The sequence below is a fragment of the Papio anubis genome, chromosome 20 (assembly GCF_008728515.1).
Source record: "Papio anubis isolate 15944 chromosome 20, Panubis1.0, whole genome shotgun sequence".
Lineage (NCBI taxonomy): Eukaryota > Metazoa > Chordata > Mammalia > Primates > Cercopithecidae > Papio > Papio anubis.
In genome coordinates this window covers 49732259-49758999 of record NC_044995.1, presented here as the reverse complement: position 1 = coordinate 49758999, position 26741 = coordinate 49732259, and the positions used below count along the sequence as shown (strand labels likewise).

At 60.4% G+C, this 26741-nt stretch overlaps 2 protein-coding genes across 4 annotated transcripts; one reads left to right on the top strand and one right to left on the bottom strand.

The window, feature by feature from the left end:
- The first annotated feature begins 3998 nt into the window (after nucleotides 1-3998).
- LOC103879890 (translation initiation factor IF-2-like) lies at nucleotides 3999-15491 on the top strand. Of its 3 annotated transcripts, none has more exons than XM_031660164.1 (3): nucleotides 3999-4281; nucleotides 7726-7767; nucleotides 12012-15491. In XM_031660164.1, the coding sequence occupies exon 3, from the start codon at nucleotides 12874-12876 to the stop codon at nucleotides 14353-14355; it is 1482 nt and encodes a 493-aa protein (XP_031516024.1). In that variant the 5' UTR covers nucleotides 3999-4281; nucleotides 7726-7767; nucleotides 12012-12873; the 3' UTR covers nucleotides 14356-15491. The 3 variants fall into 3 exon arrangements, with proteins under 3 accessions (XP_031516024.1, XP_031516023.1, XP_031516022.1); XM_031660163.1 differs by having other exon boundaries at nucleotides 3999-4467; XM_031660162.1 differs by having other exon boundaries at nucleotides 3999-4693.
- KLF16 (Kruppel like factor 16) lies at nucleotides 5110-16393 on the bottom strand. Its single transcript, XM_031660165.1, is given in 4 exon segments — nucleotides 5110-7499; nucleotides 15773-15838; nucleotides 15841-16058; nucleotides 16060-16393. Coding segments are annotated over 4 exon segments (741 nt in total). The 5' UTR covers nucleotides 16215-16393; the 3' UTR covers nucleotides 5110-7197.
- Between the last annotated feature and the right edge of the window lie 10348 nt (nucleotides 16394-26741).

Here is a 26741-nt window from a genome sequence, read left to right as displayed (position 1 = left end):
GTGTCTGGGAGGAGAGAGTAGGATGTGAGAGAAGGCAGTTTTTTAGGTGAGTGAAATGTTTATAGATTAACTTTGGGTTAGACAAAGGTCCCTTGGGAGTCTCCCTTGACAGCTGCATACATAGAGGTTTAGCCAAGATTCCGAAATTAGGAATCCAAAGTGTCTGAAACCCTACGAGTACCTAGGGAAGGGATTGGATTTCTTTAGTTTCTTGTGAGTGAGAAAGATTTTGTATTAGAGTTAAACGGTCTGTGGTGGTGAGCGAGTGTGTTGTGGAGTGATTTCAATGCCCAAATATACGACACATTGTTTTGAGAGTTGAGCTTGTGTTTGGATACTGGTAACCTCTGGATCCTAGATGATTGAGGATTGCAGTGTCTAAAAGAGAGTCCTGTCTCGGGACTACAGAGTAGTATTGGGTCATCTGCACATTGGAGAATTTATCATCTGTAAGAGGATGAGGCCAAGTCTTTGCAAGTATTTGCCCAAAGCATCGGGGGGCTATCTCGGAACCCCTCTAAAGCACTGGCCATGTCAGTTGGGTGGAGGTATGTACCAGTCTTCCCATGTAAAGGCCAAGAGACACTGGGCAGTCTGGGTAAGGCGTAATTAGAGAAAAATGCATCTTTTTAGATCTGGTACAGTAAAGAAGTTAGATGGGACATTGCCAAGCGCTGGCATAGGGATTGTGAACTAGGATGGGTGGGGCAACAGCCAACAGATAAGCAAGACGAAGATCTTGCACTAACTGAAAAGTCCCATCTGCCTTCTTTATGGCAGGATTGGGGTGTTGGCAGGGAGAATGAGTGTGATGAGGATGTGTTGGCTGAGCAACTCAGTAATGATTGGTTTTAGTCCTCGTAAGTGTTGTGAGAGAACTGTGGGCGGCTAACTGAGATGGGTTTTAAGTGAGGCAGGATGATGGTCCACCATGACAGGAGTGGAGGTGTCCATCAGTCTATAGGAATGGGGAAATTAGGGAAAGGGTTAGGTGGCTAAGTTGGAGTCATTTGAGTTAGTTAATACTAGAAGTAGATGGTGGTATGTGAGGTGGGGGAGCTAGGTAGGAAGAGAGATACAGGCTTCTCTCTCAGTCTGACTTATAGGATATCTCGGCCTAGTAGAGGAGGTGTGGGGTACGAGGGGATGATGAGGGAACGAGGTACGTTATTGGCCAGGCAGCAATTAAGAGGTGGTGTTCTCTAAGAGGACTAGGACGGGAGGCTCCAACTCCTATAAACTGAAATATGAGCGGCACGTGGGGTCCACTGTGATGGCAAAAACAGAGTGGGTAGCCCCCATATCCACAAGAAACTGGCTTACTCACCTGAAGAGCTACTCCGAGGCTTAAGCGCGAGGGTGATGGGGTCCCTGCTCAGGTGTGCCCCAGTCGTCGTCTAGGTGTAAGAGCTGGAAGGAGCTCCCAGGGTCCTGAGAAGGGACACCACGTTGAGACGCTATGCCCATTTTCAGGGTGGAGCAATCTGACTTCCAATGCCCTTCTTCTTGGCAAGCCGGGCAGGGTGTGGATGGCGGACGAGGATTGGGACAGTGACTTGCCCAATGTCCGCGTTTGCCACTTAAAACACAGTTGTGGTGGACCTGAAAGTTGGGCCTGTGGACTTTTGTCAGCCCAATGGCCTGGGGTGCCGCACTTATAACAGGCCCCCTTTGTTGCCTTAGTAGGCTTACCTCCCAGCTGGGATTGAGATTAGGTTGCAGGGCTGCCGCTAGTGCTTGGGCATTGAGGGCTGCCTTCTGTTTGGCCCCATTTTGTCTCTGGGCCTCAGCTGTCTCTTCTCATGAATTAAAAACTTTAAAAGCTAGCTTGACTAAATCTTGGATGGGGGTCTGAGGACCATCTGCGGCTTTTTGGAGTATTTTCCAAATATCTGGGACTGATTGTGAAATAAAATAAGATGCCAAGCAAGATAGTGGCCCCGTCTGGGGAGGCTGGGTCTAATCGGGTATACTGGGTTAAAGCCTGTTAGCCTATTTAAGAATGTGGCCGGATTTTCATCTGGACCTTGAATAATTTCTTTTAATTTATTAAAATTAACTATTTTGTTTGAGGCCACCTGCATACCTGCCAGGAGGCATTGGGTCATGATGTCTCGCCTTCGGCGACCCGGCTGGCCTACTTGGTAGTCCCATTCTGGCTCAATAGATGGGACTGCTTGTTTGTTCCCCTACTGGAACAGCAGCATCCGTTAAGTGTAACTGATCTGCATGCTGCCTGGCTGCCGCTAGGATGCACTCTGGCTCCTCAGGGTTTAGAGTAGAGGTAAGAATGACATGGAGGTCGTGCCAGGTTAGATTGTAGGCCTGGCACAGGTACCTGAATTCTTCGGTATAAACCGTAGGGTTGGCAGAGAAGTCTCCTAAGCGCTTTTCAATCTTGGAAAGATCTGCTAGTGAGAAAGGGACATGGACCCTGACTACACCTTCTGCACCGGCCACCTCGCGTAGGGGCGGCAGGACCGTAGGGGGTTGAGGGGTAGGAGTGGGGATAGGAGCAGGGCCTGAACAATTTTTGGAACGGGTGTGAGAGGATATGGGTGAATCAAGGTGGCGAGAGGTAGGTGCCGAGGGGGCGGGGAAAGGGGCGGCAGGTGGAGCCAAGGTAGAGGTGGAAGTGGAAGGGGGCGGAGTATAGGGTGGAAGGGGAGGGGAGGAGGCTGCTGGAGGTCTGAAATGGGAGTTTCTGAGATCCTCGGACAGGTCGGACAGGAAGGATGACTCCTCTTTGTCCCACCCCACGGGGACCCCAGCCCTGGCCAACATGACTTGGGCCAAGGAGCATTGACTACATAAGTCTGGTCGAGAGCGTAAATCCCAAAATCCTTGTATATAATTTATTTCAGGCCGGGCGCGGTGGCTCAAGCCTGTAATCCCAGCACTTTGGGAGGCCGAGACGGGCGGATCACGAGGTCAGGAGATCGAGACCATCCTGGCTAACACGGTGAAACCCCGTCTCTACTAAAAAATACAAAAAACTAGCCGGGCGAAGTGGCGGGCGCCTGTGGTCCCAGCTACTCGGGAGGCTGAGGCAGGAGAATGGCGTGAACCCGGGAGGCGGAGCTTGCAGTGAGCTGAGATCCGGCCACTGCACTCCAGCCTGGGCGACAGAGCCAGACTCAGTCTCAAAAAAAAAAAAAAAAAAAAAAAAATTTATTTCAGACCACTTGCCTAGGCGCCGGCAAAAATTGCCTAAGTCGATTAAAGTATCACGATCTAGGGTGCCTTCAGGCGGCCATTGGGACTGATTGTCTAGTTTACATTGCGGCCACGCCAGAGTGGAGAGGAAAATGAGTCGCTTTCACTTTAGATCCTGCTCTAATTGTAGGTTTTTTAGGTTGCCTAATAAACACCCTAAAAGGGTGTCCCGCGGAATTTTGGACTGGGGATTACCCATTGCCTTTCTTTGGCTCATGGAAACCGGGCTCTGGCTGACTCCAAAGCGTCCTTTGGAATCACTAGAGACCGGCGGCTCGTGGAGCCGTAAGTGGATGGAGAGACTTCCGAGCAGACGTCTCTGTCACAGAAGGCTTCCTATGGGTCACCTGGTGACCCCAAAAGTGGCCTTGGGCCTGCGCAGGGCTTCTTGGCCAAGGAGTGGGAAAGAAAGACAAAGGGCACTTACCCCAGGAGATTCTGGAGGAATGGATTGGTAGAAAGCGGTGCTTTGGGTCCTGGTCCGTCCGCAGCGTGGAAGGAGGCGGCTCCTCGGACCTTGGGGGACCCTGAGGAGGGGTCTCCTCCCGGGTTTCGGCACCACCTGATTTATCTAATTCCTTTTGGCCAGGAAAGAGGCGCTGGAGGCAAGTGGTAGGAAAGAAAGAACTTTGTTGACCAACAGGTCAGGGCTCTTGGGCGAGGTTCAACCGGTCCTCTAAGCGGGGCCAGGGAAGTCGCGCCGGCGCTCTCCGGCGAGGTTCCTCGGTCCACAAGCAATGGGGCCGGGGAAGTTCGCGCCGGCGCCTGCCGGCCGCGACTTTTATGTCCTGGGCGTGGAAATGGGCGGGCAGTGGGTGGGACAAGGGCGTGCCAGGGGCGTCTCCGTAGTAAGTTTAGGTTTCCTCCGATGACGTCACGTCGCGCCTGCTCAGTTCGTCTGCTTTTTTCCCGGGCGCGGGCTGCATTTTCCCGCGCGCGGGTAACTTGGATGATGAAGAACCCGGAAGTAGTAGGGGCTGCGTCTTTTCTGTTCACCTCCCTCCATCTTGTCCTTTTCCCCTTCACCCAGACAGCAGGAGCTGGAGGGGCGCGAGAGTCCCGGGGGTAATGTTTGTGGGGCGTCCGGTAGAATGGGAGGATGGGTGGGGTAGGATTGGGGGTGCACGAGAGAGGCTGCCCTCGAGTAAAGCCGAGAATTCGCCGCCCAGGTTGGGGAGGAGTCTGGCGTGAGCCGGCGCCGACCACCCCCTTCGCCGGGCAGGCTGCAGGCCAAGCCCCCGGGCTCAGCAGGTGTGTAGGAGGGGCCTGCCCTGCCCCACCCCGGCCCCGCCGGCCTCCAGGCTCTAGGGAGCGCTGGAGTCCGGAGTGGTTTTTCCTGGGGAGGGCTTCAAAGCTCTCACCGCCCCCTCTTCCCAGTTCCCACTAGGGGAGCTGGCATACAGTAGGCGCTCAATGCAGGAGCACGGGAGCCTGGGAGGCGGCTGGGGGATCCTCCGTGGGAGCCTGTCCCGCGCCGGTGAGCAGCCCCGGGGGCGCGGGCTCCCCCATCCCCTGCGGCACCGGAAGGGGAGGGCGGCGGACGCCCCCGGGCGCCATGTCACCGTGCCTCGGTTGCCAGGCAACGGGGCGGGCGGGAAGCTGGGCGGGAAGCTGGGCGGGGGGCGCAGCTGCGCCAGGGCGTGGGTGACACCCGGCGGGCGCAGCGCGCGCTGTTGCAGGCAGCCCCCTCCGCGGGGCTCAGGGCTAGGGGCAGGGCATTTTGTGTCTCAGCCAGAGGGGCCTGGCCAAGACCCTCTTCACTAACCCGCTGCCTCAGTTTCCCCACGAGATGGATGAACTTGGGGCTGCACTAGTGGGTGGGACACAGGGGTTCAGAACGTGCCCACAGGCTGGGTACTGGCACGGGAGAGACCACACACACACACACTGGAGTAGGGTTTAAAAAGGGGCTCGTTTAATTAATTAAATACAAGGATGAGGCCAGGCAGGGTGGGGGAGGAGCGCCACCCACGGAAAGCACACGCCCCTTGGAGCCACCTCCCCTGCAAACGGCTGGAACCAAGTCCCAGTGACCAGCGGCTCCTGGGGGAGTGGAGGGGTGGGCGCAGGTCTCTCCAGGCCCCTGGACACTGGAGAGGGGCCCACTTAGAGAGTTATGGAACCCACAGCCCTACCCTCCCCTGCTCCAGACAGGCCCCGGCCAGGGCTGGGGCCAACAAGACACTAAAGGAAAACGGGGCCCCAGTCCCCCACCCACCCCCACAGACTAAGGCATCTCACTAGCGCTGCCAGAGGAGGGTTTGAGGCTAGGGACAGAGAATACAGAGAGCCGAGGGCTGGATGGGGCAGACCCTCCGAGCCCAGCTCCAGAAGGGCGTCCCCTGCCTCCCTGCCCGCAGGACCCCAGGCACCCATCCCTGGATCCTGCCAGGCCGGGGCTGGGTCCAGGTGCACACCAGTGGCCATCCGAAGCCCCCCTGCCCCCAAGCGAGATGCAGGAAGGTTCTGGAACAAAAGGGGGTACCAAAAACCTCCTGCAGCCAACAGTGAGGAGATTCACCTTTCCGGGTCTTGGACATGGAACCTAGGACCCTTCTCATTCCAGGCTGGGGGGGTCCTCAATACCCCCCAAGAGGAAATGCAACCCAGGCCACAGCAGGACGACCCCTGGCAAGGACACGAAGGTGGCCCCCGAGGGACAAGTCCCCACCCACCCAAGTTCAGCTCAGAGACCCCTCCCACACACACTCACACCCCCTGAGGATGCCGGACCACCCACGGGGGCCCAGAAAAAAGGAATCCGTGCCTGAAAAAATATTCTACCCGGTGCAAAAAAAACGAACTACCCCAGGAGGCTGCACAGCCAGCCCACTGTTTCCAGTCCACGAGGCAGGACCTCGACCACGGGCCAGGGCCCACCTCTTCCAGGCACCCAGGAGAAGGAGGGGAGGTCGGGGAAGCAGGGCCTGGCCAGGCTGCAGCCCACGCCCGGAAGAGCCTGCAACCCCGGTGGGCATGGGCTCTACGGCCCCACCTGCAGGCCAGGGAGGGCAGTGCGGCCCAATGGCTGCAGGCGTCCTTAAGGGAGTTGATTGTCACATGATACCGCAAAGGCCAAAGTCGGCAGGGCATGGGCTGGAGGGCCACCAGGCCCAGTGCCAGCCTCCCCTGCAGCCTGCCTCTCCCACCCACCCAGAGAGGGGGAGCTAGGGCCCCACACCGGAGGAGAGAGGAAAATAAATAAGCCGGCATTCCCTCCTGACCCCAATATCCGCCTCCCACCTCCCAACCTCCACTGAGTCAAATGTTCTTTGGAAGAACCCAGAGGTCCCCTCCCTCCCCATCGCAGGTCTCAGAAGCAAGACCTGGAGCCCCTCCGGGCATCCTAACGTCTCCCCGCTCCTGGCTCTACCCCCAAGGTCTGGGGGGATGGGCAGCCCCTAACGTGGGCAGAACCTGTGGACACCTGAGATTGAGTACCCGAGTGGGGGGCGGCCGGGCTGCACCCCCGTTTCCCTGAACTACTCCCATGGCTTTCGGTGGGGTGGGGTAGGGTGGGGAGAGGCAGGGGCGTGTCAACCCCCAGCTCCTCTATGGCTGTCTGCACGCTTCATCCCAACCTGCAGGGATGGGGCAGGGGGTGCCTTCCCTGGGCCAGCTCCCAGAAGTCCACTCCACCCCCACAAACCCCACCCCGGGAGGGGGGCAGCAGGGGGTGGTGGAGAGGAGAAGGGAGGACCTCCTAGCTGCCCCGGGGGGGGGCCCCGTTGCACAGATGGGAAGAAAGTTAGTATCATGGCTATTTACAGACACAAGCCCCCGTCACCCGTCCTGAGAGCCACCTCTGAGGTCAGGCAGACCCGGGTCCAGTCTCAGGCCCCCTCCTTGCTCTCTGGAGGGGGGCAGGGGTGTCTTCAGGGTTTGCCCACAGCTGGAAGGGGACTGGGCTCCCCGTGGGTCCTCACTACACCCCTGGATGGCAGAAGCATCCTGGTGGTCAGGGTGGGCTGGACGAGGGCCCTACAGGCCTGCGGGGGCTGGGCTGGGCGCGGGGCTGGGCGCAGGGCTCCCGGCCAGGCTGCAGGGCAGCGAGTCGCTGGGGGAGGTACTGCGGGCACCAGGGCGCCGGAGCAGGTCCGGGTGGAAGCCGGGGTGGCGGCGGGCGTGCTTGGCCAGGTGGTCGCTGCGGGTGAAGCGCTTGGAACACAGAGGGCAGGAGAAGCGCTTCTCGCCCGTGTGTGTCCGGTGGTGGCGGGCCAGCTCGTCGGAGCGGGCGAACTTCTTGTCACAGCCCTGCCAGTCACAAGCAAAAGGGCGTTCCCCTGGACAGAAAGACAGAGACAGACAGCGGTCAGCGGCAAGGGAGATGACAGACACATGCCAGCAGATCCCAAAGGGTGGATCCCAAAGGGTGGCGGGCATTTGTCCTGTGCTGTTTTAGAGGCTGAGTTCTGGGTGTGAATTTAAAACATGGAAAAGTGTAAAGAACACAACCCCTACCCGGGGGTCCCACACGAGACCCTAAATAATCCTCTTATTTCCTACCAGCTCTTAGAAAGGACTCTGCGGCGAGCCCAGGATCTGTTAACCGTAAGTAAGCCCCGCAGACCCCCAAGGCTGAAGCTCCCCAGGCCGGCGCAGCCTCTGGCCCCAGGCGGGACCCTGGCAGGGATTCGCAAAGGCCTCCAGTGTCTGTCCCAGGCACAGGCACGTTCAGAAGGCATGTTGGTCTTTCCGAGCACACAGGTCAGGCTGTCCCTGCCCCTCCCGAGGGACATTCAGGGGCCTCCCGTCTGTGCATGATCCCCTCCTTTTCCAAATGACCACCTGGGATGGGGGTACAATCACGGCAACTTCCCTAACCCTCCCGGCCCCTCCGAAAGCAGAGGGACGTAGGAGGAACCCGCAGGCACAGTCAGTCTGGGCCCCGATCTCGGGGTGTGGTTAGATGGAAGGCAGGCAGGAAAGCTCACAGGGAGGGGAGGGGGCGGGGTCTCCCGGGAAGGGGAAGGGCCTGGCGGGCTGGACTCGCCCCGCCCCCGCAGTACAGATGGCGCTGGGCAGGGGCGGGCCACCACCCGGCCACTTCCTCCACAGACCCCTCCCACAGCCAAGGCCGGGCCTCGCCCATCCTGCCCCTTAAGCAGCCGTCGCCATCCTGGCCTGCCTGTATGCCTCCACCCCGTGTGGGTCTTTGCTCGAGAACTCTGCCGCCTGACCCCCTCCCTTTAGCCAGGGTCTCACGCCCACAGCATGTGGCATCACGATGTCTGCGTCTCCCCAGCAGATAGGGGTCTCCAACGACTGGGGAGGGACAGGTCAGTCCACTTGCACCCAGGGCCCAGTGCAGGACAAAGGGCCCTGCGTCCCCGAAGCTCCCACCCTTTCGGGCCATGACCAGGTACCCGGGACCCTGGCATTCCCAGATGTTGTTCCCGACATCCCAGGGTTTTACAGGTGGGTTGCGTGGATGGAGACTGAGCGCATGTGCCCCTCGTGGCACTGGTTGGAGCCCTGAGTAGCAAGAGAGACATCAGAACCAACTCCCCCGGGTGGCCCCAAAGCCTATCCTCAAGGAAGCCACAGCAGGGCCAGGGCAGCCAGGAGGGTGCTCAGCTGGTGGACTACAAACTGGGCAGCCCACGCCCAGCACTGGGGACTACTCTTGCCCTGGGAGCACTCCCACCAGTCAGTGAAGAACTGCAGCCAGCCAGGGGCCTGGAAGGACCCCAAAGCAGGGACCGTGGTGAGGGGGTACAGAGCCGGCAGGAGGGGCACAGCCACGCTCAGGGTGACCCAGTGACATCTCTGCTCTAAGATCAGGGACTGCCCTGGGGAGCCTGGCTGAGGAGGGGACGGGAGGGTGAAGGGGTCTGCCCACTGAGGGGCACCAGTGATCACTCGTGACCCGAGAAGAGCTGAAAGTTTACACCTTCCCTTCTCCCTTCCCATCCTTCCTCCCTGCCAAACGCTGACACCCTCAGCAAAACAGAAGACCGCAGACAGAGACCAGCAGCCCCCCTCCCCAAGAGGTTGTGAGTCCAGGCGGCTGGAGAGGGGGAGAGAGCGACTGTCACCACGACCAACATTAGCCTCAAATCCCTGGGGCTGCCTGCTCCACACCCCAAGTCACCCCCAAGCAACCCAGGATGCAGACAGCAGCAGCCGGGGTCGGGGGTCCCTCAGCTGGGGGCCGTCTACAACCAAAGCAAGAGGCGCAAAGCAGCCCTGGAAGGGACCCCACTCCCATCTCAACCACTGGGCCCTGACAGCTCCCAAGGGCCTCAGTCTGGGGAGGGGGTCTGGCTGTGGGAGCGCGCCTGGAGCAGACCACAGGATGGGGGCGCGCGCCCCTCCAGGGAACATGCCGCCGTGTCGCCATCTTGCAAGGCACAGGCGGGGAGGCGGCAGGAGGGAAGGGGGGACATCCCATGGCTGGGTGCCGGGCAGTCAGATGGTTCACTTCCCGTTTCAGGGCGGTGGGGCTGGTCCCCACTCCCTCTCCCCCAGTTCCAGTTTGCAAAGAGGAGCAGGTTGCCAAGGGGGGCGAGCGGGGCAGGGGCGCGCGGCCGCCGGGAACACAGCTGCCGCACGTAGCTCGGCGGCGGCGGGGACATCCGCAGCCCCAGCCGGCCCCGCTCACGTGGTCCCACTCCCGCCGGGGCCAGGGTCGCCTCGCCGGCCTGGGTGCCTGCCAGCCCCGCCCCGCTCTCGGAGACTCGGGCGCGCACGTGCGCACGTGGGTGGCAGGGCAGGGGGTGCACGGGCTACCCACCCCCGCCGCGCTGGGCGAAGCGCGTCTGCGAAATGCCAGGCCCTGCCTCTCACACAATCCGCTCGCAAGGAGGAGGCTGGGGTGAACTTGTGGGGGCCCAGAGTGCGCTGGCCCCCAGCCGGCCGGGCCCCCAGGTGCACAGCCACCCGACTGCTCAGCTCTACCAGGCCGGGATGCAGCCCCCGGAGGAAGCGGTGTGTGGGGACAACGCAGGAGGGAAGAGTGGGCGGGGCCACGGTGGACTTGACCCTCTGACTCAGGCTGGGCCCGGGTGAGCTCAGGACAGCCTCGGAAACAGGCAGGCTCAGAAAAGTGGAGGCCAGGAAGTCCTGGAAACCTGGCCCGGCCCCGTCTGAGCCGGCACAGGAGGGGCCTGGAGACGGGACTGCGGGACTGTGCCATAGGCCCTGGTTCCGACAGGGAAGCCTCACCTCCTGAGCTTGTCTGGGGGGGCTTGGGTGGGGAGGGGAGCTGTGGCCGGCTGCCTGCCAGGGCACTCGTCCACCTCACAGATGGGGTTGGGTCTGTAGGGGAGGGCACAGGTAGGGAAGACCAGCCCCAGCCGCAAAGCAAGCATTCCAGGAGAGCCAGGAAAGGCTGGGGCCGGGGGAGGCCTCTTACCCACCCAGGGAGGGGCAGGGGGTCCTTAAGGTGATCCTTGAGCAGGTTCTATAGAACCTATAGGCAGCTGCTTCTGGGAGCCGCTGCAAAAAAGGGGGAACACTGGTGGTGAGGCCGCACCAGCCTGGGGGTGGGGTCTCGAATACCATCTGGGCCATAGCAACCCCCACACCCACTGTGCCCCCACCTCCCCTGACTTCCCAAAGCCAAAGCTTCCTGCCTCCCCCCATCCCCACTCCTCCAGTAGACTTCCCCTTTCCAAACCCTCTGCTGTTCCCGCCAAACAGACAGGCAGGCATACCAGCCCGAGTGTCCATCTTGAACCTCCCCATGTGCCACCTGCCAGCCAAATCCCATCGCCTTTGGGATCTGTCCAGACCCCACCCTGCCCCTCCCAGCCCACGCCTGGACTAGTGCAGTAGTCCAGCAGCTCCCGCCTGGGCCACCCAGACTGCGCTTAGCTTTCCTGAGCTCCACCCTGGCCTAGGGTCAGAGCTGATGGCTGATCCTGCTGTTCGGAGCTTCTCTGAGCAGCACTGCCCCTCACAGTGGCCTGGTGCCCCCCAAGCGCCCTTAGTCGGCTTCTCTGTCCTTGTGCCAGGCTTCCAAAAACGCGCGCATCTTGTGGGTATAGTATCTGCACCCCTGCACTCCAATAGGAGCTGAAAGCAGGTACTTCATTCACGGCTGGGTCCCCAGCAATGCCCAGCACAGGCCTGGCATACAGCAGGTGCTTAATGCATATCTGTGGAAAGGGAGAAGGCCTAGGGGATCAAGCACTGGCTCCAACAAGAGCAACAGCAGATAATGTTTGCTCAGCATCTTGAATACCCCTGTCCTCCTCGCCCCCCCACCAAAACTATCACTACTCCCTTCTCCATCAAAGGAGGTCCACCTGAGGCCCAGCCCAGACTCTGGGTACCTGGGGGTAGGCAGGGAACAACCCCTCAACGGCCCTGGTGCCTGTGTAACCTCTGTTCCAGGAATCGCCTGAGCCAGGGCGGCGCCCCCCGCCCCCACAGCCTGCCCCGCTGGTATCATCTGCCTCCTCCCTGCTGATCTGGGCTGTTTTTATCAGACAGCCTGGGTGGGGGGGTGGTTATCGCCCCCCACAACCCTGGGGGAGCCCTCCCCCATCCCACTAGCTGGGGCACCTGCAGGCAGTTCCAGCTGCTCTCTACACTCTGCAGGCTTGAGAGGCGGTGGATGGGGGAGGGCAGTCCCTGGCCCCCTACCCCCCACCGCCTGTGTCCTGGCACTGCCCTGCCCCAGCGCTCCCCGGATAAGCTGCCAGTTCTCCCGAGCTCTGCCCACCAGCACTGCCATCCCGACCCTACAGGAGCTCATAGTTCTGCCTGGGGGTGGAGGGGAGAATGAGGTGGGGCATGGCTGTGTCCCCCTCTGGGCCTCAGTTTCCCCACCCACCTGTTCTCCTAAGGGCCCTCTTCAGCAAAGGACCAGAAACCCAGCAGGCACTCAGACACTCCTCTGCACACCTCGTCCTGAGGAGTCTCCCTCCAACCCAGTACACAGACCAGCACGCCTCGCTCCCTCCCACATCTCGTCCTGCCCTCCTCAACCCCTCTCTGATCCTAATCCCTTCTCCATAAACGGATTTGCCTCTGCAAAGCCCAGCCTGCCTCGAAGCCGCCTCCAGCGTCCCCACCCTCGGGATTAAGTGCAGGGCTTCACCTTGTCAAGGTGCCCCCTCCCCACCTCAAGTCCCTACCTCCACAGCAGGCCCCAGAACCAGCACGTCCTCCCTCTCCCATTCCCCGTCCCACCCAGCCCAGTGGGCCTCAGGCTGCCGCCTCCAGGAAGCGCTTTTCGTCATCACTAGCATCCCCGTTGCCACCACCCCGCTGCCCCCCCGCCCCCACGAACACAGTTCCCTAAGTCCTGGGGCGCAGGGACTGGAATGCTCGGCGCTGGCCTGCAGCAGGGGCTCACCAAGACCTCTCGGGTGCAAATAAATGGGACTTCACGGGGGGGATACAACCGGGGGTGACCCTGCAGCCCCCTGGGGGGCAACTGACAAGGTCTGGGGACATTTGTGATTGTCACGACTGGGGAGGGGGTGCTCCTGGCATGGGGTGGGTGGAGGATGGGGACACTGCACAGCACCCTGCAGTGCCCAGGACAGCCCCTCCCCAGAAAACGATCAGGCCCTAAATGTCTCTGTAAGTGCGGAGGAGAGAAGCCCTGCGTGAGAAGACCCATTCCAGGTCTGAGCCCCTCTCTTGGGGAGGGTGTCGGCAAACCCTCAGGAGGTGCAGGCTGACAGTGTGCCGGGCACTGGCATGCCGAGGGCGGGGGCCCCCTCCGGGGATGCAGGGGGTTTGGAGAGCAGGGAGCCGACAGCCAGCCTCTCCTCCCGCCCCCGCCCCAACTCGCTGGCTCGCTCACTCTCCGTAACCATAGCAACGGCGTCAACATCACCCACAGCTTCCAAAGTCCTTCCCCGCCCCACGCAGGGGAGAGAGAGCCCAGAGCCGGCCGGGCTAGGAATAGGGGCTGTGGGCCAGACCCAGCGGATGGGAGGTGCAGCCCTGCCCCCTGCTGCCCCCATGAAAAACATCCACTGCTCCCCAGGCCTCGTCACTCCCAGGGCCAAAAGTGGCCGAGATAATGGGAGCGCCACGCTTCGCACCGGCGGGGCTCCTCCAGTGTGCCTCAGTTGGTTCATCTGTAAAAATGGGGCCAGGCCACGATGGGTGTTCCTTTTCCAGAGGAGAAGCACCCCAGGCAGGGGTGGGTGGGGGCGGAACTTGTTCCCGTTGGCCCCTGGCACAGCCCTGCAGCCGCCGGTGACTTGGGTTCCTCTGCGATCTTTCCTGGTCTCCACTCCATTCAGGGACAGCCCTGCAATGGGGCTCCCTCCCAAAAAAACACATGAACTTCCTGTCCCCCAAAACCAGCTTAACGGCAGCCATTCCCTCCCTCCTCCGGGGGCTGATAAAACCAGAGCCCCTTCCACGAAAAGAAGCTGTTTGCACAGACCCTTTGGTGGCCCTGGCGGCTGGGGAGGCCTGGAAGAGGAGCCCGGAAAACCACAAGTATCCAAACCCCTTTGGAAACCTAATCCAAGGTGCCTGGGCCTGGGACTGCCTTCTCAGTCCCCAAATCGTTACTGTAAAGGGGGCTTTGGAATGGGATGTCAGCAGGCTCCCAAGGGGTGGGGGAGGGTGCCAGGAGATCCACCCTGCCCTCCCCCACCGCACAGGGTAGACGGTGGCGAATCATCAGCACATCTGCACCCCCAGGCCTCAGTTTATCACTGCAGTCCCAGGATCCTGCCTTCCCAGGACTCCGAACCCATCCTTCCCCTCCCTGCTGGCTTAGGGACCGCCGCCCCCACTACCCAGGGGCCTATGGAAGCGCCTCTTGGGTGCCACTGTGGGAGGTGGCCATCCCATCCACTTAACCCAGAAACTCAGAAAACCCAAATGAAGCTCTCAGGCCACGCCATCTGGCATAGGAAGAATGACCTGGGTAGACAGGTGGGAGTCGCTTTCTCAACAGGCTCCCACTTCAGCCCCTTGTCTGTTCAGATCGGCAAACTCACCCCGGGCAAGCCAGGGCATTCCTGGACCCCTGCCCACCGCCCAGAGAGGCACCTCCCTTTCTGTTCCCAACGCTGCCTCGCCATCTTCACAGTCCCCCAGTGTCCCTCCCCGCGGAGATACACGGACCCTATTGCCCTCAAAAAGAGGTACACCCTGGGACCCCTCCGCCGAGGGGGCCTCGCAGAAAACGCAGACCCCACCCAAGTCCTGTCTTGACGCCCTTGGTTCCCGTCTGTGTCTCAAGGTGGGCAGAGCCTCCAGGCCCCTGGGACCAGGACAGGGACTGAGCAAGGGGTGGAAAGCGTGGAGAAAAGACAGGGGGGCAGCCTGCGGGCTACAAACCACCGCCCCCACCCGCCCTCCTGCTCTCCAGCCTCAGGCGTCCCAGCGCGGCTCCCCACGCCCCAAGGATGAACCCTCAATTCTTCCACAAGGCATTCGCGGCCCCTGCTCACCTCAGCCTCACCACTCTGGACAACCTGCTTCCCTTCGGCCGCTCCACGTGTCCCTACAATCCCAGCCCACGGACCAAGCCCCCTTGGAGTATCCCGCTGCCCAAAACGGCCCCCGCTACGGCTATGAAATAAGAGACAGCATCGCACTCTAGATAGAGATGAGAAAATTGAGACCCAGATCGGGTACAGGTCCTCTGTTTGGTGGCAAGGCCAGAATGCCAAGCCCAAGTGCGGCCCGACAGGCTTCCCCCAGCCCCCCACCCTCCCCAGTAAGGGACAAGCACCTCTAATGCCCAAAACCAGGCCGGCCATCAAGGCCCACCGTCCCCTGTTCCCCAGTCCAAACTCCCAGTCCAGAAGGTGGAATCCAAGGAGGAGACGGAGTGAAAAAATACGGCCAGGCCCACTCGGCTCCCGGTTCCCCTCGCCGCCCCAGGGACAGCGCTAGGAGGGGCGTTGGTGTAGCCGGAGCGCTCCCCGCTCCAACCCTGCGCACCTTCCCGAATCGCCTGCCAGATAGGGGTGAACAAACACGCCGGGTAAATACATGTAGTGTGGACCTTCCTATAATGTCCCCCCGCCCGAGACTCAGGCCCCAACCGGCGCTCCCAGCTGCGCCCTCCTCCTCGTTAAAATACAGAGAACGCAGAGAAAACGTGCCGGGCTCCCCCCATCCTGGCCCCACGCCAGATGCTCTGCCGACCTCGAGAATCCGCGCGGCCACCCCGGAGGCGGCGACGCGGTTCCTCCTCCATTTTCATAGATAAGGAAACTGAGGCTGGGGGAGGGGGAGGACGCAGAACCCCAGAGCCGGATGCCCCAACCACAGTGCCCACCGCCCAGACCATAACGCAAAAAAAAAAAAACAAAAAACGGAACAAGGCCCAGAGAGAGAGAGGTGGCTCCTGCCCAGGGAGTCTCATCCTGTCCAAGTGGACCTCGCTGTCCCTGAGCCCCAGCCACTGCAGCTGGGAGGCCATCTGCCTGCTGCCCGCGTGGCCGCCACGCCCCCCGCGCGCGCCCCACCCACCGAGGCCCCGCCCTGCCGGCCGGCGCGGCGGCGGCCCGGGCGCGCCCCTCCCCGCCCCCACGCGCCACCACGTGCCTGGGGGTCCTGGCGGGGGAGGGGGCTCAGGCGTTCGCCCCCGCGCGGCCCGGGATCGCAGCTGCGCTCTCACTCCAGAGGCACTGCAGGTGCGGGGACTTTAGGTGCGAGGACTTGTAGGCTTTGGCGCAGTCCGGGAAGGACAGCGGTCGGCGGCGGCGGAGGGCGCGGCGCCGGGGGCGCGGCCCGAGGACGGGGACGAGGCGGCTGAGGAGGAGGAGGCGGGCGAGGCGCCCCCCGGGGCGGCTCCGGGCCCGCCGCGCAGGTCGGCCAGGATGCTGGCGGCCAGCAGGTGGGCGCCGCGGCGGCGCCAGGGCCCGGGCCAGGGCGGCGGGAGTAGTGGCGGGGGCGGCCCCGGGTCCCGGGCGCAGGCGGCTCTGCAGCGCCGCGCGCACATCCAGGCCAGCGGCGGGGCCCGCCTCGGCTGGCCAGCTCGCGGCACCACGGCGCCCGAGGAGATGGCCAGCGAGCACGTCGGCGGCGAAGTAATCCACACACGCCACGGCCGCCGACATGCCGGGCAGCAAGGAGGCGGCGCTGGCGGGCGGAGCGGAGGCGGCGGGAGCGGCGCCCGTCCGGCCGGCGGCGGCTGCTCGAGTGCGGGAGGCGGAGGAGGAGTAGGAGGAGGCCCGGCGCGCGCCGCCGCCGCCGCCCGCGCTCGGCCTGCCCCGCCCCGCCTGACGCGCCCTGACGCACTGGATTATGGGGCGGCCACAGCCCGCCCTGCCCGGAGGACGCCCCTCGGGCGCCGCAGCCATTGCCCCTGCCCATGCCTCCACCACTCTCCGAGCGCGGTCGCCGGGGCGCGGGGCCTGGCCGGAGGACCTGGCCTCCCCGGCGCGCCCACTCAGGCTCCTCCCGGGAGCGCCTCCAGTTCAGGCCTGAGCGCGCACTGCCCGCACGGGTGCAAGGCCAGAGCCCGCTCCTCCCGGCGCCCCACTCCAGCGCCCCGTGCCCCTCCCTCCCGGGAGCACCACCCCCCCTGCCGGGCGGGAGGCCGAGGACCCCGCCCCGTCTCCAGCACGCCCCTCCCTCCCAGAGCGCGCCCCGCCCCATCGCGGCACGCCCCTCCCTCCCAGAGCACGCCCCGCCTCCTCGCTGGCGCGCCCACCCCACGCCGGGGCGCGCGGCCGGCGGGAGCCCGCCCCCTCCGCGGATGCCTCCCCCCTGGCCTCGGGCGCGCCCCCGTTCGCGATGGAGGAGGGCTCCGATTCCCACGTGGCCGGGGTTGGGGGGGGTGCGGAAGCGGCCGGCCCCGCCCCCAGGCCACGTGCGCGACCCTTCCCCCCTCTTATCCTGGCCTGGGGCCCTGCTTTGACCCCGCACCCAGGCATCTGCTCGTCCTCTTCTCTGGGGTTCCCCGTCGCAGCTCACAGAGCCCCTAGGAGCCTCCCGGCCGAGGCACCCGGTATCCCGCGCCCGCGGCGGGGCCCGGGAGGGTGGGGCAAGCCTGCGTTCGTTCCTCTTTTTGCACCCAGTTCCGGAGCTACTGGAGCGCGCCCCACTGGGGGTGGGGAGAGCCGGTTGGGTCCCAGAGGGTCGGGATAGGGGGACAGGAAGAGGTGGCCGAATGCAAAGAAAGGGCTAAGCTGGGGGCGCCTGAGCGGATCAGAGGTTCCCCGCCCTGCTGGGACACCGGGATCCGAGGCTTCTCTTTCCAGTCCCAGGCATCGATCCTTGGGGTTTGGACGGGAAAAGTGAGGCCAGGTATTGGGGCCTCCCGGACGCAAGGACGTCCAGACCAAGTTGTTAAATATTGGCGGGGACGACGGGGACGCCAGGGACGCGGATGGCCCAGTTCGCAGGCCCAAGGCGGCGGGGGCACAGAAACTGGGCGGCCCTTCTCGGTCGCGACCGCGCTCCCGCCCCTTCCCAGCTTCGGCGGGGCAGCGGGGCAGCGGGGCGGAGGGAGCCGCGCAGTGGCCGGAGCTGCCTCCAGGGGGCGGAGCGGCTTTGGCCTGCGGCGACCTCCTGCTCTGGGCTGGGCACGGACAGAGGCCCTGACCCGATTCAGGGCTTCTCTAGCCCCATCCCCCCGCCACCTGCAACCCCAGCTGACGCCCTGAGGCTGACCACTGTCCCCTGGGTCGTCCGCACCGCGTCTGGGCTCAACCATGCATGGTTCAGCCAGCTGAGCCCTCCCTGGGCCCCAGTAAGCCCACTCCACGTGGCTGGACAGAGTGGAGCCGAGAGGAGGTTCGGCGAGTGTGGGAGGGCACAGGGTGCTCTGCACACACTTGCCCCTCTCCTAGGCCTGGGTTCCAGAGCCCTCTCTGCACCCCTACCATTCGGTGGGCTCTGGGGATCGGCGTTCCTGCTCCTTCTGGGCCTCTGTTGTCTTTGAACCTCCAGGACGGTGGGCCACCTGGGCAGGTCCCCCAGGCCCCCACCATCCCAGCAGCCCTCAGGGTCCTGGGACCGCGTATTGGCTTGTGGACAGGTGTGTCTTGAGGCCTCAGGGTCTACACCCAAGCATGCCTCTTCCACTGATGTTTCCTGGGCTTGGAACAGAACCAACCAGCCCTGCCCTCCAGGGGCTTACAGTTGCAACTGGGAGGCTGATGGGATGGGCAGGGGTGAGCAGTCCCCAGGGGTGGGCCGCGGGTCCAGGCTGCCCTCCCTGGGCCACATGGTCCCAGGCAGGACCTTAACTGCGAGACTCCATTGCCTGCCCACTCCAGCCATTAGCAGGCTTTCGAGTAAGTGCCCTCATCTGGGGGTCATGCTGGCCACTCCACAGGAAGGAGCCCCCAGGTGGGGGGCACGCAGCCCACACCCCACCCATGAGGCTTCTGTTCACACCCCTAAGCCCCAGGAACACTCGGGCAACGCATGGCCCCTGCGGTGAACATGGACAAGCCCTACCTCCAGCCTGACAGCAGTGCCTGGCACCGGGCTCTGCCCTCTCTGCCTTACTCTCCTCTCTATGACCCTGTAAGTTCTCCACTGGGCATGGTGGCTCACGCCTGGAATGCCAGCACTTTGAGAGGCCAGGGTAGGAGGATCACTTGAAGCTATGAGTTCTAGATCAGCCGGGGCAACATCATGAGACCTCCCCCACCCCCGCCGACTCTCCACATTAAAAAATTAGATGGAGGCCGGGCTTGGTGCTCACGCCTGTAATCCCAGCACTTCAGGAGGCCAAGGCAGGCGGATCACCTGAGGTCAGGAGTTCCATACCAGCCTGGCCAACGTGAAATCCCGTCTCTACTAAAAACACACACACACACACAAAAATTAGCCAGGCCAGGTGGCGGGCGCCTGTAATTCCAGCTACTCAGAAGGCTGAGGCAGGAGAATCGCTTGAATATGGGAGGTGGAGGTTGCAGTGAGTTGAGATTGAGCAATTGCACTCCAACCTGGGTGACAAGAGCAAAAACTCCATCTCAAAAAAAAAAATTAGCTGGAGACCAGGCGTGGTGGCTCACACCTGTAATCCCAGCATTTTGGGAGGCCGAGGCAGGCAGATGACCTGAGGTCGGGAGTTTGAGACCAATGTGGAGAAACCCCGTCTCTACTAAAAATACCAAAAAAATTAGCTAGGCCTGGTGGCGCATGCCTATAATCCCAGCTACTGAGGAGGCTGGGGCAGGACAATTGCTTGGACCCAGGAGGCAGAGGTTGCAGTGAGCCAAGATCACGCCACTGCACTACAGCCTGGGTGACAAGAGTGAAACTGTCTCAAAAAAAAAAAAAAAAAAAAAAATTAGCTGGGTGCAGTGGCCCAACGCCTGTGGTCCCAGCTACTAGGGAAGCTAAGGCGGGAGGGTCGCTTGAGCCCAGGAGGTCGAAGCTGCAGTGAGCTGTGATTGTACCACTGCACTCCAGCCTGGGTGACAGAGCAGGACGCTGTCTCAAAAAAAAAAAAAAAAAGTTATTCCCATTTTACAGATGGAAAAAATCAAGACTGGGAGAGGACTGAGAACAGCTGGCCCCTGCTCACAGCTAAGAGGCAGCAGACAGTTTGGGGCATCCAGGCTCACATATAACTCAGCCCCTTCTTTCTTCAAACCTGTTCCTCACCTGTAAATGGGGGATCACGTCTATCCTTCCCTGATAGCACCCAAGAGGTTCAGAGGGACAGCTCCTCCCAGCCCCACAGATGGAGCTCCCAAGCCTGAGGGCTATGGAGCAAAGCTCAGCTGGGGGCAGACAGCACCCAGGTGTTGCTGGGGGCGGGTCTCCAGCAGGGCAGGAAGAACATGACAACAAGGGACTCTCAGAGGGGCCACAGAGCCAGGAACTGGGGCCCTGTCTCATAGAGGGCAAAGAACACAGTCTCCCAGAGGACAGATGACGGCAGAGGTTACATAACCTGGGGTGCGCCCACAACAGGGATACCCCAAGGTAGATGAGGGCCAAAAACAAGGGTGTGGGGCCGGGTGCAGTGGCTCATGCCTGTAACCCCAACACTTTAGGGGGCCGAGATGGGAGGATTGCTTGAGCCCAGGAGTTCAAGACCAGCCTGCGTGATATAGTAAGACCCCTGTCTGCACAAAAAAAATTCAAAACTTACCCAGGCATGGTATTGCACGCCTGTGGCCCCAGCTCTTTGGGAGGCCGAGGCAGGAGGATTGCTTGTGGCCCAGAGGTCAAGGCTGCAGTGAGCTGTGATACACCCCAGCCTGGGCAACAGAGCGAGATCCTGTCTCTAAAAGTAATGATAGATCATCTGGGTGTGGTGGCTCACGCCTGTAATCTCAGCACTTTGGGAGGCCAAGGCGGGTATATCACCTGAGGTCAGGAGTTCAAGAACAGCCTGGTCAACATGGTGAAACCCTGTCTCTACTAACAGCACAAAAATCAGCCGGGCATGGTGGGAGGCCGCCTGTAATCCCAGCTACTCGGGAGGCTGAGGCAAGAGAATTGCTTGAACTGGGGAGGCGGAGGTTGCAGTGAGCCAAGATTGTACTACTACACTCCAGCCTGGGTGACAGAGCGAGACTCCCTATCAAATAAATAATAATAAATAATGAGGGTGCAGCAGAGGAGGGGATAATGTGTAGGGACACGTGTGTGTGTGTGTGCACTGGAACTGCCACATCTTCTTGATTTAAGACAGTCGGGTCTTTGCTTCGTAATAGTTTTAATAGTACTTTCTGTAGTACTCAAACATTTTTTTTTTTACCATGTGTATTTACTATATGCCTCTAAACGTCAACAGGTATCTAAGCAATGCAATTATGGGCCATTTGTCCTTTCATTTTTAGGTTTTTCTGTATGAAAACTCATCTTCTAAGTAAAACCTCCCCCCACCCCCTGCCCAGTGTGGGCTGGACTGAGTGACTCGCTGCCACAGAACAGAGCAGGGACAGGAGATGATGGCGATGGGTCCCCAGGAGACCCAGGGACCCCAACCTGCACCAGGAGGCCAAGGTCAACATCGTGGGTGGAGTCATGGGGGTCTTAGTCAGCGACCCCTGCTAGGATGTGAGGAGAAAGGGGCCTCCAGTGGGGTGTCCTTCCCCAAACCCTGTCACCTCAGTGTGACCTCAGGAAGACAGGCAAACCCAGATTAGGGGACTTTTTTTTGGTTGATTTTTTCTTTTTTTTTTTTTTTTTTAAGAGTTTCGCTCTTGTGGTCCAGGCTGGAGTGCACTTGCACGATCTCGGCTCACTGCAACCTCTCCCTCCTGGGTTCAAGCAATTCTCCAGCCTCAGCTTCCCGAGTAGCTGCGATTACAGGCATATACCACCCCGCCCGGCTAATTTTTGTATTTTTACTAGAGACGGGGTTTCACCATGTTGACCAGGCTGGTCTTGAACTCCTGACTTCAGGTGATCCGTCCACGTTGGCCTCCCAAAGTGCTGGGATTACAGGTGTGAGCCACCGTGCCCGGCCAATCACCGTGCCCAGCCGATTAGGGGACGTTTTACAGAACACCTGAGCAGGCCTCCTCAAGACTGTCAAAGTCATTAAAGACAAGGAAAGCCTGAAGAACTATGCCATGTGGGACTCTGGATGGGGGCCGGGCCAGGAAAGGAAAAGACTTTGGGGGTAAACAGGAAGCTGGAACAGAGAGCCCGGGGTTTCACTGTCAGAGCTGTGCCCATGTTAATTTCCTGGCTTTGGCCAGGCACGGTGACTCATGCCCGTAATCCTAGCACTTTGAGAGGCCCAGACAGGTGGATCACTTGAGGTCAGGAGTTTGAAACCAGCCTGGCCAACATGGTGAAACCTCGTCTCTACTAAAATTACAAAAAAAAATTATCCGTGTGGTGGTGTGCGCCTGTAATCCCAGCTACTCAGGAAGCTGAGGCAGGAAAATCACTTGATCCCAGGAGATGGAGGCTGCAGTGAGCCGAGATCACACCACTGCACTCCAGCCTGTGTGACAGAGTGAAACTCCATCTCAAAAAAAAAATGTTCCGGCTTTGACGGGGTGTTACCACAAGGGAAGCCGGTGAATGGTTGATGGGATTCTCGGTACCACTCATGCAGCTCTTCTGTAGACCTCAAACTATTCCAAAATAAAAAATGTTGTATTATTGTCTTTAAGATGAGATTTCACTATTACCCAGGCTGGAGTGCAGTAGAGCAGTCATAGCTCACTGTAGTCTCTACCTTCTGGGCTCAAGTGATCCTCCCACCTCAGCCTCCCAAGTAACTGGGGCCACAGGTGTATACCACCAAATTTTATTTTCTAGAGACAGGGTCTTACTTTTGCTGCGCAGTCTGGTCTCCAACACCTGGGCTCAAACAATCCTCCTGCCTTGGCCTCCCAAAGTGCTAGGACTACAGGCATAAGCCACCACACCCAGCCCAAGATAAAAACTTACTTTTTTTTTGAGACAGAGTCTCCCTCTGTCGCCAGGCTGGAGTGCAGTGGTGTGATCTCGGCTCACTGCAACCTCCATCTCCTGGGATCAAGTGATTTTCCTGCCTCAGCCGCCTGAGTAGCTGGGATTACAAACACGTGCCACTGTGCCCAGCTATTTTTTTTTTTTTTTTTTTTTTTTGAGACAGAGTCTCGCTCTGGGCAATGGCACAGTCTCAGCTCACTGCAACTTCCGCCTCCAGGGTTCAAGCGATTCTCCTGCCTCAGCCTCCCGAGTAGCTGGGATTACAGGCACCTGCCACCGCACCTGGCTAATTTTTGTATTTTTAGTAGAGATGGGGTTTCACCATGTTGGCCAGGCTGATCTCAAACTGCTGACCTCATGATCTGCCCGCCTCAGCCTCCCAAAGTGCTGGGATTACAGGCATGAGCCACCACGCCCAGCCGAAACTTAATTTTTAAACAAACATGAAAAGTGCTCAAGCCTGTAATCCCAGCACTTTGGGAGGCCGAGACGGGCGGATCACGAGGTCAGGAGATCGAGACCATCCTGGTTAATATGGTGAAACCCCGTCTCTACTAAAAATACAAAAAACTAGCCGGGCAAGGTGGCGGGTGCCTGTAGTCCCAGCTACTCGGGAGGCTGAGGCAGGAGAATGGCGTGAACCCGGGAGGCGGAGCTTGCAGTGAGCTGAGATCTGGCCACTGCACTCCAGCCTGGGCGACAGAGCGAGACTCCGTCTCAAAAAAAAAAAAAAAAAGAAAAGTGGATGTCGGGGTGACTGGACTGAATAATAATAATGACAATGGCAACGCGGCAGCAGCTCACATTCGCGGCACTGCTTGGAGTTGCTTAAAAGTCCACTCCTAAAAGGCACCCAAGAAATACTCCTAAGGGCCAGGGACGGTGGCTCATGACTGTAACCCCAGCACTTTGGAAGGCCAAGGCGGTAGAACCGCTTAAGGCCAGGAGTTCGAGACCAGCCTGGGCAACAAAGCAAGACTGCATTTTTTTTTTTTTTTTTTTTTTTTTTTGTGAGACAGAGTCTTGCTCTGTCGCCCAGGCTAGAGTGCAGTGGCACAATCCCGGCTCACTGCAAGCTCCGCCTCCCGGGTTCACGCCATTCTCCTGCCTCAGCCTCCCGAGTAGCTGGGACTACAGGCGCCCGCCACTGCGCCCGGCTAATTTTTTGTATTTTTAGTAGAGACGGGGTTTCACCATGGTCTCGATCTCCTGACCTTGTGATCCGCCCGCCTCGGCCTCCCAGAGTGCTGGGATTACAGGCGTGAGCCACCGCGCCCGGCAAGACTGCATTTTTACACAAAATACAGTTAGCCAAGTGTGGTGATGTGTGCCTGTGGGCCCAGGTAATTGAGAGTCTGAGGTGGGAGGATCACTTGAGCCTGGAAGGTTGGGGCTGCAGTGAGCCATGATCATATGATCACATCACTACACTCCAGCCTGGGTAACAGGGTGACAGTCTGACTCAAAAAAAAAAAAAAAAAAAAAAAAGATTCCTGGCCAGGTGTGGTGGCTCACACCTGTAATCCCAGCACTTTGGGAGGCTGAGGTCAGCAGTTGGAGACCAGCCTGGCCAACATAGTGAAACCCCGTCCCTACTAAAAACACAAAAATTAGCTGGGCGTGGTGGTGAGCGCCTGTAATGCCGGCTACTCGGGAGGCTGAGGCAGGAGAATCGCTTGAACCCGGGAGGTAGAGTTTGCAGAGAGCCAAGATTGCGCCACTGCACTCCAGCCTGGGCAACAGAATGAGACTCTCTCTCACACACACAAAAAAAAAAAGAAAAGAAAAAAAGAAAGATCTGTAAGGAAGAGTGCATAGGGCTGCGCACTGCGCTGCTGGTAACAGAAAAAACAGAGAACGGACCCCAGTGTCAGCGTTGGGGCTGCAGAGACCCTGTGGCTGCTGGAGAATCAGGCAGAACCGTCAGTCCTGCCGCGGAGCCTCACGGATGGGGTGGGAAAAGCAAGCTTCACAGGAAAGCCTGTGCCCCAGCCACGGCCTCAATTCTCCGTGTGTTGTCACCTATACCCACAGGCTGGTTATTCACGGATGACTTTTGCCAACCTGTGGAAGCCACCTCTGGGCGGTCCTGCAGGGACCCAGGGCCATAGCAGGAGGGAGTGGACGGGTTGGGGAGATGGCCATGAGGCCTGCAGAGGATGCACTCGGCGGTCTCTGCCACCCATTTGAGTATGTGACGGTGTGACCCTGACCTCTCCCGAGGATCCTGATTGTCAACAAAATCCTAAAGTCCCCGCCCCCCCCCCAGGGATTGGCGTTCCTGCAGGACACTGTGGTCTGGTGATAACGCCTTTATTTACATTACTGCATGTGTTGCATTATGTGACCGAAACACCCACCCCTAAAGCCGCTTGGCGTTTATTTCTGTGTTAAGGCGTTAAATCACTTACCATGGTCCAGGCGGGCCCCCACGCACAGGGGCAGGGGCAGCTGCAAGCTTCTGGGGGACACAGGACAAGGTTCCGCCAGCCAGGTGGGAAGGTGGGGCAGCGGCTGCCACCCTCCAACCAGAGGACACAGTGAGGTCCCCCTGCTGGCCGACTGCAAGGAAGCCCCGGTGTGGGGTCCTCCAGGGAGCATCTCTGGGGTCCACGGCCTCCATGCTCGGAGCTACTGCAGGGACACCAAGGCCTCCTCCGTCCTGCACAGGGCGGGCAGCAGGGGTAGGATCCAGCTGGCATTTCCTTTCCCGTGTGAATCCCTCTCCCCCTGCACCCCCAGTCCCTCCTCAGCAGGACTGCAGGGCCAGGGCTGGGGATTTTATCTGCACAGAACTGAGAGGGGATCCCCCAGGCCCCCACTTCCTTGGCCTCCCAAAGATGAAAAACTTCCATAAGAGCTTTCCTCCTTGAACAGGGTCAGACAAGTGGTGTGTTTTTTGTTTGTTTTTTTTTTTAAGATGGAGTCTTGCTCTGTCACCCAGGCTGGAGTGCAGTGGTGCAATCTCGGCTCACTGCAACCTCCGCCCCGCCGAGTTCAAGCGATTCTCCTGCATAAGCCTCCCGAGTAGCTGGGATTACAGGTGCCCGCCACGTTGCCGGCTAATTTTTGTACTTTTTTAGTAGAGACGGGGTTTCACCATGTTGGTCAGGCTGGTCTCAAACTCCTGACCTCGTGATCCTGCCTCAGCCTCCTGACCTCAGGTCATCCACTGCCTCGGTCTCCCAAAGTGCTGGGATTACAGACAGGCCTGAGCCACCGCGTCCGGCCTAGTGGTGGGGTTTCAGGGCGCTCTGCTAACAGCCATAGGCTTCACAGAAAGCACCCCGCCTGGACCCGTTCCCTCCGTGAGGCTGTGGGGTAGGGCCGGTCCCAAAGTCGCGCTCTCATCCTCCACGGACACGCACGGTGCCTGTTCCGAGCCCTGCTTCCGGCTGGGTGCTGGGGAGAGAACAGCCTTTGGTCTGGCAGGAGAGCTCGCTGTCTGGCCGGGCACATCTGTCCCGGGACCTTATTTCTGAGCCACCGGTGCTGTCGTGGCTGGGAGATGCTGAGTGCCAAGGGAGCACAGGCCTGGTCGGGGTCTCGGCTACTTCTCTCGGTGGGGAAACAGGGACAGTGACCCCAGCAGTCCAGAGTCGTGTGAAGATGGACGTGGCCCGTAGCTGGAGCCCGGAACCAGGAGGGAAGCGGGAGCAGGGGCTCGTGGTGGCCCCTGGGCCACTCTGACACTGGCTGGGCGCCCGCTGGACGGAATCCCAGTTAACAAGCCGGCCCTGCACTCCTACCTTGATGCTGACACCGAGATTCAGAGGTGGACAGGCAGGTGCCCGCCATGGGGGAGGAAAGAGGAGGCGCCTGCTCCCAGAGGCCCCACCTCAGGTCACGGCCACCACAGGTCAAGAGGACGGAATCACAGCCAAGCAGGGATGGTCTCCATCCTCTTCCAGAACCCCAGTGGGCCCTCGGGTCATGCAGAACACAGTCAGCCAGGTGGGTCCTACCAGCTTGGCATTAATGGGACGACGGACGAACAACAGCCACAGCATCATAAGAGCCTGGGTCAGCCGCCCACACACCCAAGCTGGGACCCCGTGAATGCCAGTCGGGGCTGACAGGCCACTGGTCCACTGGGCAGCAGCCTGAGGGTGCACAGCCCTGGGCACCACCCCAGACCTGACCCACTGGAAGGGCCTAGCCCACATCTCAGGCAAGCCTCTGCCACATCCACAGCTACCATGCTCCAGGCACTGGCCCTGGGCAGGGTCTGCCTCCCC